At 38.7% G+C, this 12,526-nt stretch overlaps 1 protein-coding gene across 1 annotated transcript in view; it reads right to left on the bottom strand.

Moving 5' to 3' along the window:
• The window catches only part of SNX30 (sorting nexin family member 30), a 180,815-nt gene that overhangs the window by 49,123 nt on the left and 119,166 nt on the right, over positions 1-12,526 (bottom strand). The window contains exons 4-5 of the mRNA XM_001375914.4: positions 5,825-5,983; positions 3,037-3,232 (exon numbers count right to left, since the gene is read on the bottom strand). Coding sequence (XP_001375951.1) covers positions 3,037-3,232; positions 5,825-5,983 — 355 coding nt within the window. The remainder of the gene's footprint in view (positions 1-3,036; positions 3,233-5,824; positions 5,984-12,526) is intronic.

Below are 12,526 nucleotides of genomic sequence, written 5' to 3'. Positions count from 1 at the left end.
GCAGCTTATAAATTCTGGAGATCCTGAAAATTCATGTTTTCGGTGTCATAGTACCTTCTGATGGCAAAGGTTCTTAACATGGGTTCTGTGGACTTGCTTTATCCTGTAACTGTATATAAGAAGTTCTTTTTTTGCATTTAGAACATTATTCTGAGACGGGTTCCATAGGCTTTGGCACAGTGCCAAAGCGGTTCAGGACACAAAATAGGTTATGCACCCTTGTTTTATGGGGGTCTACTTTAGTGAGTAATAAGTAATAATACTAGCAGGTACACAGTAAACTCCTTGAGGGACAGTACTATACTTTGTTATTTTATATAACTTTTTATAACAGTTCATTACTTATTTATTGTTGTTCAGTTGTTTTCAAACATGTTCGACCCCATTTGGAGTTTTAATTTTAAGCAATTTATTTTATTTTAATAACAAGTTTTCCTCTGGGCATAATGATTTAGAATTTGCTTGACAAAGACACTTGAGTGGTTTGCCATTTCCTTTTCCAGCTGATTTTGAAGATGAGGAAACTGAAGCAATCAAGGTTAAGTGATTTGCCCCCGGTCACATAGCTAATAAGTGTCTCAGGCCGGATTTGAACCCAGGGAAGATGAGTCTTCCAGACTCCATGCCCAGTACTTTATCCACTGTAACACCTAGCTGCTCTCATTATTCATAGTAGATGCTTAATAAATGTTTGTGGAAATGAACTGGATACATTTAATTTGTTGAATGCAACATATGTGTGTATTATAAAAATTCTTTTCTCAAGCCAGCCACTTTACTTCTTATCTCTAAACTAATAAAATTACTTATTTTCTATATTTATATATATATATATATTTTTTTGCACAATACATTTATACATATATAAAGAAAACTACAGCAGGAACTTCTTCAACTAAGCACTCTCACAAATAGCCACTTGCTTGATGACCTGATCCAACCATTCTGGGGAACAATATGGAACTATGCCCAAAGGGCAATAATATTGGGCATACTCTTTGACCCTACAATAGCACTATTAGTTCTGTATCCCAAAGACATCTAAGAAAAAGAAAAAGAACCTTTAAGTACAAAAATATCTATAGAAGCTCTTTTTATGATGGCAAAGAATTAGGAACTGAGGGGATGGCCATCAATTAGGAAATAGTTGAACAACTTGTGGTATATAATTCTTTTTTTTTTTTAAGATTTGAAAATTTTTATTTAATTTATTGATCTAGAATATTTTTTCATGGTTACATGATTCATGTTCTTTCCTTCTCTTCCTCCGCTATGTCATTGATCAAGACCTATTTCCATATCATTGATATTTGCATTAAGGTGATCATTTAGAGTCTACATCCCCAAATATCTCCATCAACCCATGTGATCAAGCAGTTGTTTTTCTTCTGTGTTTCTGCTCCCACAGTTCTTCCTCTGGATGTGGATAGCATCTTTCTCATAAGTCCCTCAGAATTGTCCTGGATTATTGCATTGCTACCAGTAGAGAAGTCCATTCTGTTCATTTGTACCACAGTGCATCAGTCTGTGTACAATGTTCTCCTGGCTCTGCTCCTCTCACTCTGCATCACTTCCTGGAGGTCGTTCCAGTCTCCATGGAATTCCTCCACTTTATTATTCCTTTGAGCACAATAGTATTCCATCACCAACATATACCTCAATTTGTTCAGCCATTCCCCAATTGGAGGGCATCCCCTCATTTTCCAATTTTTTTGTCATGTGGTATATAATTCTGATAGAGTACTATTGCGCTATAAGAAATGATGAGCAGTATGATTCCAGAAAAACCTGGAAAGGCTTATATGAACAGAACCGGAACAATGCACACAGTAATAACAATATTATATGATGATTGACTGTGAATGATTTAGCTATTATCAGCTGAAGATCAATGATCTAAGACCAATTTCAAAGTAATTGTGATGAAAAATGCTATCCACTTCTAGAAAATAACTGATGGAGTCAAAAAGTAGAACAAAGCATATTTTTTAACTTTTTAATTTTTTCTTGGTTGTTGTTTTGGTCTGTGTTTTCTTTTGCAACATTGTTGTGGAAATAGGTTTTGCAGGACTTCATATTGTAATCTACATTAAATTGGTTGCCCTCTTAAGGAGGTGGGAGGAGATAGAGGAAGGGAGAGAATTTGGAACTCAAAAATTTTTAAAAATGAATGTTAAAAATATATTTGATGTAATTGAGAAAAAACAAAGGAGAGAAGAAAAAAGAAATAGCCATTCACCTAAAATTTATCTAGGACTTAATCAGAACAAGCAAGAAAATAGTTTTCTTTTCTCTTTTTAATCACAAGAAAAAAATCCTTTTATCACAGAATGTTAGCACTTTTGGAGAGAATCTTGTCCACCCACCTCATTTATACAGATGAAGAATCTGAGAAGTAAAATTCTGTGATCCCAAGGTCACAGAATTAAGATAGAAAAATATTTTTTGACCCCAAGTCCAGCTTTCTTTCCAGTCACTGAATAGATAGTTTGCCACTTATAATGACTGCTTTCTTCCTATTTGTCTAGTGGGAAATGGTGGTCCATCAGATGCCGAATTGGTGGGTTGGATCTTCCCATTTCAAAGAACTACTCAAGTTTGCACAACTGACTGCCAAAGTCCAACACCAAAGTCACACTATGGCTGGATTATTCATTTCATGTCAATGTGAAGTAGAAAATTTGTCAGCAAGCTCATTCCAAGAGCCAGAGCTGCTTATAACTAAAAATATATATTCCCATTTTCTGCTGTGGGAAAAGTTCAAGTTATCAGAATAAGCGAGTACATTATGCTCCTTTAGGATCTGGCTTCAGCAATTAAGTTTTAGACTCCTCTCTCCTTTTTAATAATCAGTAAATTTTTAAAAATCCTTTTTAACATTAAATAAATGTCAAGCCCACTATGTGGGCTTGCCTTGAGCAAAAGAACACATTTGCATTACTTAATCTTGCTTAATTTTAGCAAGCCCAGTTTATACACAAGCTACTCATGCAAATATAGTACCTGAGATGCTGACCTGGAAAGAGCACAGCTTACCTACTTCTTCCTTGATGATCCTCTGAGCTATTCGGTCAATGGTTCCAAGTTTTAGAGCAAATGTATCTAAGTATTCACCCATAGCTGCAAATTCTAGGGGTCGACTTCTCAGCTTATAGCCTCCGGTAACATATTTGACCGACTCCCCCACCTTGGAGAGTAATGCCATTCCTTGCTTTTTGTAGGCATTAAGATCCTGACAAGAGAAAACACCAGGGCAATTTAATTACTTGGGGAAAGGGAGGAAGTCATTCAGACTCAGAAAACCAAGTGGGTATTTTAGAGCTGAGCTGGAGACACTTCCCATGCAAGTAAACACTTCCTCTGTTAAATCTGTGTCATAACTCCTAATGAATATACTCTCTTGGGAATTAGGGATGCTTAGTCTTTAAGGAGGCTTGTCAAGGACGTGATGGCTACCAAGTTTCTGAAAATCTGATATATACATCAATTAACCAAAAATTATTTCTTAATCACCCACTACATGTCAGACAGCCTAAAAATTGACATGTGCAAACACACACACACACACACACACACACACACACACACAAAGAGTTTCAGAGGGAGTGCACCAGCAAAAGAGAGGCTTAAAAGATAGTGGTTAAGCTGTGTCTTAAAGAAAATGAGGCGGGTAAGTAGAGAGTGGGTTCAGGGCAAGGGGAGCAGCCAGCACAAAGGCACAGAGACAATTATGTGTGAGGAACAGAAAGAAGGGACAGGTTAGCCAAGTCAAAAGTGTGGAAGGAGAGCAATAGACAGTGACGATGGAAAGACAGATTGGATGGAAAGGGATAAGTCACTGTGTTCTGCCCCAAAAGGCAGACCTGGGACCAAAGGCTAGAAGTTAAAGGGAGCTATATTTCATCTCCACACAAGCAATAACTTCTTACTTATTAGGGCTATCCAATAATGAGGTGCCACTAGAGCTCAAGCAAAAACTTTGTTGGGATGTTTACTAAAAGTATTCATCATTTAGGCAGGGGTCAAACTAGATAAGGTCCTTTTCTACTCAAAGATTATGTGAAACATGTATGATAGAGATCTTATTGCTTGCCTTCTCAGTGAGTGGAGGAGGGAGAGAATTTGGAACTTGAAATATTTAAAATGAATGTTAAAAAACTAGCAAACAATAAAGAAAATGGAATCTTTTAAGAAAAAGATATAAAGGAAGTTTAGGACGGTTCCCTGTCATAGCTGGGATGTTCAAAAAAAAAAAAAGAAAAGAAAAACAAGATGAAACTGAGAGAATGCATCCATTTCCCAGAAGTGGACAGAAGGGCTATATTTCCACTGAAATCATGGAAAGTTTCTAAATCACTTTAGCCTCACACAAATGTGTAAAATAATTTTATTGTTAATCATTAAATTACTTATAAGTAAAAGAAGGTAACAGTGCACTCTTGAGGAATAACAGCCTTAAAAAAAGATCAATAAATTTCCCTTTTCATCCTTGTGAAAATATGTTAGACGAGCAAATAGATTTGGTAAAGGTATTTACAAGGTTTGGTGCCAACTAACAAAAAGGCTCATATTAAATTGTACAGCTATCCAGTTTTGGTTTCTAATCAAAGTAGAAAACATCCTCTCTGAAACCACTAAAATCAATAGATATTTTGAGAGGCAAATAATTCTGTCTTTGGCTTTGCTTCAGGGAAAATTAGGAAGGAAATCCCTTTGACAACTGGGAAACTGTCAACATGGAATCATTAGTTTTTTAGCCTTATTCAGAGAGCATAATATGTAAAGTCTATCCCCCAAAAAACTCCCCTCAAAACAGACTGGTCTAAAGGAAAACTGGCAAAATTTGACTTATGCTGGAAATCCTGGGCATGAGTTGCACGATTTCTGCAGGCCCCCCAAAATGAGGCTGTTTAATAAAGCTGTGTAATAAAAAGATGGTTCTCTGCCACCCCGTGCTTCAGACCAGTTCTGAAACTCCAGGGAGAAAGGGAAAAGCATTAGGTTATATTTCTGAGTTCTAAAAATGTAAGTCTGGAGGTGATGCTGTAAAACATCACCACAAATTTTTCTGGTGAATGTCCAGGAAACATTGGAGTCCCAAAAGGTTACTATACACATCTGGATCCAAGTAGCTTTGTGCTTTTCCTGAAAACACCCTATATCATGTGGGAGGCAGGAGTGTGCTAGCCCTAGTCATAGAATTTATATTGGGGGCAGCTGAGTAGTTCAGTAGATTGAGAGCCAGGTCTAGAGATGGGAGGTCCTGGGTTCCAATCTGGCCTCAGACACTTCCTAGCTCTATGACCCTGGGCAAGTCACTTAACCTCCATTGCCTAGCCCTTACCACTCTTCTGCCTTGGAGCCAATACAGATTCCAAGAAGGAAGGTTTAAAAAAAAAAGAATTTATATTAATTTCAAAGCAGAAGAGCTGTAAAGGCTAGGCAAATGGGGTTATATGATTTGCTCAGGGTCTCATCGCTAAAGTATCTGAAGCCATATTTGAACCTAGGACCTCCTTTCTCTAGGCCTGGCTCTCTTGTCCACTTAGCCAATAAGCTGTGCAGTCCAAATATTTAAAATCCCTGCTGTTGGGAAGTGTGGACCTCTCTATGTTCTCCTGACACAATGAGGTTTTTTTGGTGGATCTGCAATTTATAAGCCTCTCTAAGGGAAAGCTAAATGCCAAAGTTAAACTATAAATCTGACGGGTCACTTGGGACAACAGTCCTAACAGAGAAAATAAGGCAGTTGATCTTTTATTGAACACCTCAGCATCAATTTAGGAGAATGGGAGGAAAAAACATACAAATACTCTGACCTTACCTTAGCCGTGAGGAAAACATTAAAGTGTTCGTTGAAGGAGAGCACTGGGTGATCTGCAATTCTTTTTAAGAATTTATCCAAAGCTTTTCTTCTAGTTTCAACGAACTCTTCAGAAAAACGATCCACAACTCCTTTTACCACAAATTTCTCTGGAAGAGGCTATAAAGACAGAGAAAGGAAAAATGTTCAGATTAATTGGGAGAATTAGGGAGAAAAGGTCTGTCTAGCAATGCACTCCCCATTATACATCTGGACAAGAAAATTAGCCCTAAAAGAAGTGACCTTTTAACAACCATCAATATTAAGGAGCCATGAGAAGCAAAGTATAGGTCCAGGATCAGTGGGCATTCAAAAAGAAACTTGAATAAAAAAAGGAAACCATCATCATTACATGTTTCCAACACAAAGCATGAAATTGGGGGTGGTATCCTGAAGAAGGAAGTCATAGATTTGGAGATGGAAGAGGTACTTGAGGCTATTAAGTTCAACCCTCTCATTTTCCAGACGAGGAAACTGAGGTTCAGAGTGTTTTAGTGACTTGCCCAGATTCACAGTTAATAGCTGTCTGGAGTGGAATTCAAATCCAGGTCTTCTTGACTCCACCCACTACTCTATACTACTATCCTGTTGGGGTTTTTGTGTGTGTGTGTGTGGGAGGGGGAGTTTAGATTCAGCTGTGGTTTGGAAATCCAAGAGAGTGGCTTCAAGACCATTTAGAGTATGTGGGCTCAGTTGGGTGCAAGGAACAGGAAAGATTTTTTTAGTGTCGGTTCCAAGTTTCTTACAATGTGCCTAGTTTTCCAAGTTAACTTTTTTAGGGTTCATGAATCTTTGAGATTCCTTGGCCAGCCAGTCTCCTTAGTCCTTTTACTCAGATGCAAATGATCACTCCACACATTGTTTTGTGTCGCTTTGGGAATTGTATTTCATGGTACTTAATAAAGTCACTTGGTCTAATCTTTGCCATTTAGCTTTGGAAAAGATATTTGATTTAAAGTTCTCATCTCATTTTCTGGCTATCAACACTGTAGGGGAGATTGTCTGATGCCCAAGATGGGCAGAATTTTCTTTCTTCAACGCTGCCTTCTTTAATAAGTTTTAAAATGTATATAGTAGAATCTTCCACAAAAAATGCTTGGATTGTAAGTTGTAATATATATAAACTATATAAGCAGGAACTTACATAAAAATTATAGGAGGAGGGAGAACAGACTTTGTTCTTTCTTACAGAATTAAAAAATTTTTAATTGATGTTTTATTTTTATATCACCTTCAAATATAAATATATGCCTCCTCCACACTGACCCAATAAGCTATTCCTTTTAATAAAGAATAAGGAAGAAAAAATGCAATTCAGCAAAACTAAACAATACAACTACTGAGTCTGAGGGTATCTAATACCATTTTCCCCCTAAGGAATTCCTGCCATTCCTTTGTCAGGCACATGTTCCAGCAGTTTTATGAAAAATCCTTTATATAAACCCCAACTTTGGATTACTTCCATCATTCTTATCCTTTGTTCCTACTCGTGGGCTGCTCAGCAGAGCTGGAAGAAGTCACAAAACCCTGCTCACTGGGACCAATACAAATTTCTGTTACCTTCTCTCAGCAGAACCCTGAGGCCATCCTTCTGCTCTTCTGTTCTTTATCCCTCTCATAAAAGCAGTTCCAAATCTCCTATCAAGTTGTACACAGTACCCTCCCCCTCCCTCTAATCATGCTTCCTTTACCAAAATAATAAAAATAATTGAGGCCATCTGAAATAAACTCTCTCTTCTTCCCTCTTTCTCATCTCTTACATCCCCTTGACATCACGTCTATCAAAGAGGTGACCCTTTGGTTGCTAACCCCAACCCTCCTTCCTGTACCTTTGATCTTATCCTCTCCTTTATTGTCCTACAGCTCTCCCTTCTATTACTCCAAGCTTCTCTCATTCTTGTTGATATTGAATCTATCTCTATTACTACTTCTTGCCCTGCTGCCTACAAGACATATCCAGTCACCACCATTAAGGAAAAAAACAACAACAAACAATTCACTAGTTTCTGCCTGTATCTACCAGCTTTAAATATATCATCTCTGCTTTTCTTCTCAGCTAAAGTTGAAAAAAAAATCTTTTCTTAGTCTTTCTACTACTTCTCCTGTCACTTTTCTAGAGCTTTTGTAATCTGGCTTCCATACTCATCATGAAATTCAAATTGTTCTTTCCAAAAATACCAGAGATATCTTATTTGGCAGACTTAACTCTAAAATTTGCTGACTTTGCTGCATCGTTTGACACCACTCCTCCCTGACACCTTTTCTTTGGCTGGTTGCAGTCATACTCTCTTTAGCTCTCCAACCAGCCTGGCCTCTTCTTCTAGGTCCCTTTTGCTGGATCTTCATCCATTTTTTATATCTACTAATTGTGCATGTACCTTAAGATTCTATCTTGGGTCCTCTTCTCTTCTATATTCTTATTTAGTGAACTCATCAATTCCCAGAGATGGAATTAGCATCTGTTTTCAAATGGCATGATGGTCTAGTGAATACAGTGCTAGGCTTGGGAGGCAGAAAAACCTGGGTTCAAATATCGCACCTGACGTCTACTAGCTATCTGATCCTTGGTAATGCACTTGACCTTTGAGCTTTAATTTCCTCATCCAGGTCTCCAAGATTCCTTTTACTTCTAATTCTACGCTTCCATGACTCCCAGATCGATATATTCAAAATATGAGTCCCCCTCCTGATCTCTAATGCTATATTTCCAACTACTTCTTAGATATTTCAAACTACAGGTCCCATAGGCATCTCAAACTCATCACGTCTAAAATAGAACTCATTCTTTCTGTAGCTAAATTCTTATCTTTGCTGAACTTCATTTCCAAACCCAAGTCTCTGCTGAACTTCCCTGCTCCTCCTAAGGGGACTATGATCATTCTAGCCACTGAGATTCACAATCTTGGGATCAAACACCTTTATATTTGGCCATATATAGAAAAGTCCTTTCCATCTCTTCACCACTCATATGACTCCCCTTATTTTCATTCTCACAGCTACCATCTCTCATTACTTTTGAACATTACAAGGGATTCCTAATCGGTTCTTCCTATCTCTGGTCTCTCCTTCCTCCAAAATACCCTTCGAGTAGCTGCCCAAATGATTTTCTTGAAGTTTGTCTGCCCATGCCATCCTTTAAATATACTTCTGTTGCTCACTGTTTCTTCCAAGATTAAAATAGAAACCTGACTATTTGGCATTACTTTTCCATCCTCCTATGCATTAGTCATCATTTCCCACCTGGCTGCTCTTGCAGATATTATGATCTCCAGAAACTCATCATTCTGCAAAATGAAATCAAATCTACAATTCATTCTTCCTCAGCACTCTCGTTCTGGTTGGAGGAGGCTGGGAGCAAGATGGACATTTAGGAGCTCCTCCCAAGGTATTCTCATTATTTCCCACCTGGCTGCTCTCCTGGACTTCATGTAAACCTTAAAATTCCTTAGACTTATAAATGTTGGAAATTTCACCATTGGGAAATTTCATACTTGGAAAATTTCTTACTGATAGTCTATTGGAATGTGAACCCCATTGGCATGGGAGGTTCCTCCTCCTCCCTTCTTAAGATTACTTTAGGACAGAAACCTTTTGCTGAACAATGGAAAGGACTTTGACCTATGCTTAAGCATAGAACAGGAATTTCTTTGAGTCATGATTGATTTTAGAATTGATACAATGGAGATACTTGGAATCAATCTCCACCCTACTCAGTCCTAACAGGATTGAGGAAGGGCTGCAGCATAGATCAAAATTTAATTATTCCAATCTCTACCCTACTCAGGTTAACAGGATTTAGGAAGGGCTGTAGCAAAGGATCAAAGATTTAATTATTTGAAAATATGACCTTCAACAGACATGTGCAAAGCCAGAGACCTCTGGGCGGTCCTGGGTTAAGCTAGAGCCACCATTGGCACAGGGAAATTGATGGACAGTGATTGGTAGATGTGAGAACTGAGGGGAGGGAACTTGGATGGTTTCCTTAAAGATAGGGGGTCTGAAGACTCAGAGGGGGGGAGTTGAGGAGTTGGCCGGAGTGGTTGCGGTGTGCTCTGAGAAGCTTGCTCTGAAGGAAGCTGAAGGTGGAGGCCTCTGAGACTGTTTCTCCATTTTGGTCACGTGAGTAATAGGGACTGATCTCATTTCTTTGCCCCAGCTATCTAAGGGCTTGGGCCTTTTTGGCCCAGCCTAAACAGAGGGGGTATTTAAGCCCTATTCCTTTCTCTCCCTTTTCTCTCTCTCTATCTCTAATTCCTTTCTTCCTCCTGTTTGTAATTAAACTCTATAAAAGGCTGACGGCTGACTTGAGTTTTCATTTAGGAATTGCATAGCTGAATTCCTTGGCGACCTTAAATTAATATATATCAGTCTTTTAAAGTAATTTCCTTGTCACATTCATCATTCTACAAAATGAAATAAATTCCGAAACGTACATCGCTTCAGATCCTTTCTTACCCTGGTTGCAGGGCTTCACCATGATCATGCATTAAATACCCACATCATCTTCTCCCCTCTCCCCCTCCACTTTCAGATTTTTAAATGTTTCCCCCTCATTACATTGTGAGCCACTTAAGGGCAGGGACTAGCTCATGCCTTTCTAACAAATGGTACTTGACTCTGACTGTGACAGCTCTCCTCACGCTCCATGGTGGAGCCATTCAGGACTAGTGATCATTCTACACTGTAAAATTAAGATTTGAACTCTGGACTTCAATCCCCACAAGCCCTTGCTCCACTTCCCCAAAATGCTTTGTAATCCCACAGAATTCTGAGGTGGGTGAGATAGAGAAGGTATTTAAGCTGATTACAAAGGCTTTTGAGCGCTCTTTGGACTTCCTTTTTGGAGCAGACGTGTCTCTTCCGTGATGTGAGGTTATCTTGCCTAGGCCTCTGGCCTAGGCACGTGTTTTTTCTTATTCTGTATTTTCTTTAATTTTTAACCTTTAATAAACCTCTAAAAAATATAATACTCCTTGCAGAGAGAAACTAATTTCTACCTGCCTCCGTCTCCCCTAAATTTTAATCTTTACAACACACAGAACACTCCATATCCTGTCCCCATGCTTTCTGCATCAGCTAGCCTTCCTAGAATGCTCTCACTTCTTTCTCTCCACCTCTTAGAATACCTGGCTTCCTTCAAGACTCAATGAAAATGCTGTCTTCCTGAATTAGCTTTTCTGAGATTTCCTCAGTTGCTTGTGCCTTCAAGTCTAAGAGGCAGCTATCTGGTTCAGTGGACAGATTGTTGACTTCAAGGAAGGACAACTTGAGTTCAGTTGTATGACCTAGTTTCCAATGACCTCAGTTTCCTCATCTGTAAAAATAGGGATAATAAGAGCATTTTCCTCCCAAGGCTGAGGTGAAGATAAAATGAGATATTTGTCAAGTGATTTGCAAATTTTAAAGCACTAAATAAATGCTAGCTGTTGCTACTACCACTACTACTACCACTGCTACTATTGCTGCACAGCAAGGTAGCACACTGGATAGAGTGCCAGGCCTAGAGCCAAGAGGACCCGGGTTCAAATCCTCAACTGTGTGACCGTAGACAGTCACTTAACCCAAATTTCTTAGTCCTTGCCATCCTTCTGTCTTAGAATTGATAGAGCAGGGGCAGCTGGGTAGCTCAGTGGATTGAGAACCAAGCCTAGAGACGGGAGGTCCTAGGTTCAAATCTGGCCTCAGCCACTTCCTAGCTGTGTGACCCTGGGCAAGTCACTTGACCCCCATTGCCTAGCCCTTACCACTCTTCTGCCTTGAAGCCAATACACAGTATTGACTCTAAGACGGAAGGTAAGGGTTTAAAAAAAAAAAAGAATTGATAGAGCAAGGGTTTTTGTTTTGTTTTTTCAATTACTATCTTACAGTCTATTATTTATTAACTTGTACCTATCTATTTATGTATATACCATTAGAATGTAAGCTCCTTGAGGACAGAGACTACTTTTGCTTTTTCTGTGTCCCTAGCATTTATCATCTTTGTTAGCTGGTTTCCATGAGAAGCACTTAATGCTTACTTGAATGATACACAGTTTAAGATACTTTATTGCTTTTAAACCCCACTGAACTGAACCCCGCTTTTTGAAGGCAATTTCATATTTATTCCTCAATTATTCCTAATGCACAGAATTCTTGAATCAGAATAGCAGGGCCATCAGGAGAATCTACTCTTCAGTTCTACCGCCTCCCCCTCAACGATTCAAGGTTTCTGACAGTTTTCATGTTTGCAGAATGTGATTCTCTGCAATTTGATTTCTATGCTACCTGGGTATACTGTTCTATGAATAATTCATAGTCACTTAAGTATGAAGACAAGTAGAATACAAATGTCTAATTTGTTTATTTCACTTCTGTAAACTATCATAGTCCCTTAATCCCTTTACTGAAAAAAAAAATTCTAATGGAACTTGGAGAAAATAGGTTGTAGCATGAGCAGTGGAAACACTGAGATATGTGGGCCAAAAAAATATGAATCCAGATTCCAGTGCTTACTTCTTTTTAAAATTATTTTTGTATTGTAAACTTTTGAGAAGGGAACTTAATCTGTAGTTTCACCAACACAGGGAACACTAAGCTAAGGAAACTCCTCCTACCTACATAGGACAGTACTTCCTTGTGTAACTCAGAGTCTTAAAGAGATGCCTGGAGCACTGCAGGGGGTGG

Source organism: Monodelphis domestica, chromosome 7 (assembly GCF_027887165.1).
Source record: "Monodelphis domestica isolate mMonDom1 chromosome 7, mMonDom1.pri, whole genome shotgun sequence".
NCBI classification, from domain to species: Eukaryota; Metazoa; Chordata; class Mammalia; order Didelphimorphia; family Didelphidae; genus Monodelphis; species Monodelphis domestica.
Note: the sequence above shows the minus strand (reverse complement) of the source record. Positions and strands in the feature narration are given on the sequence as shown.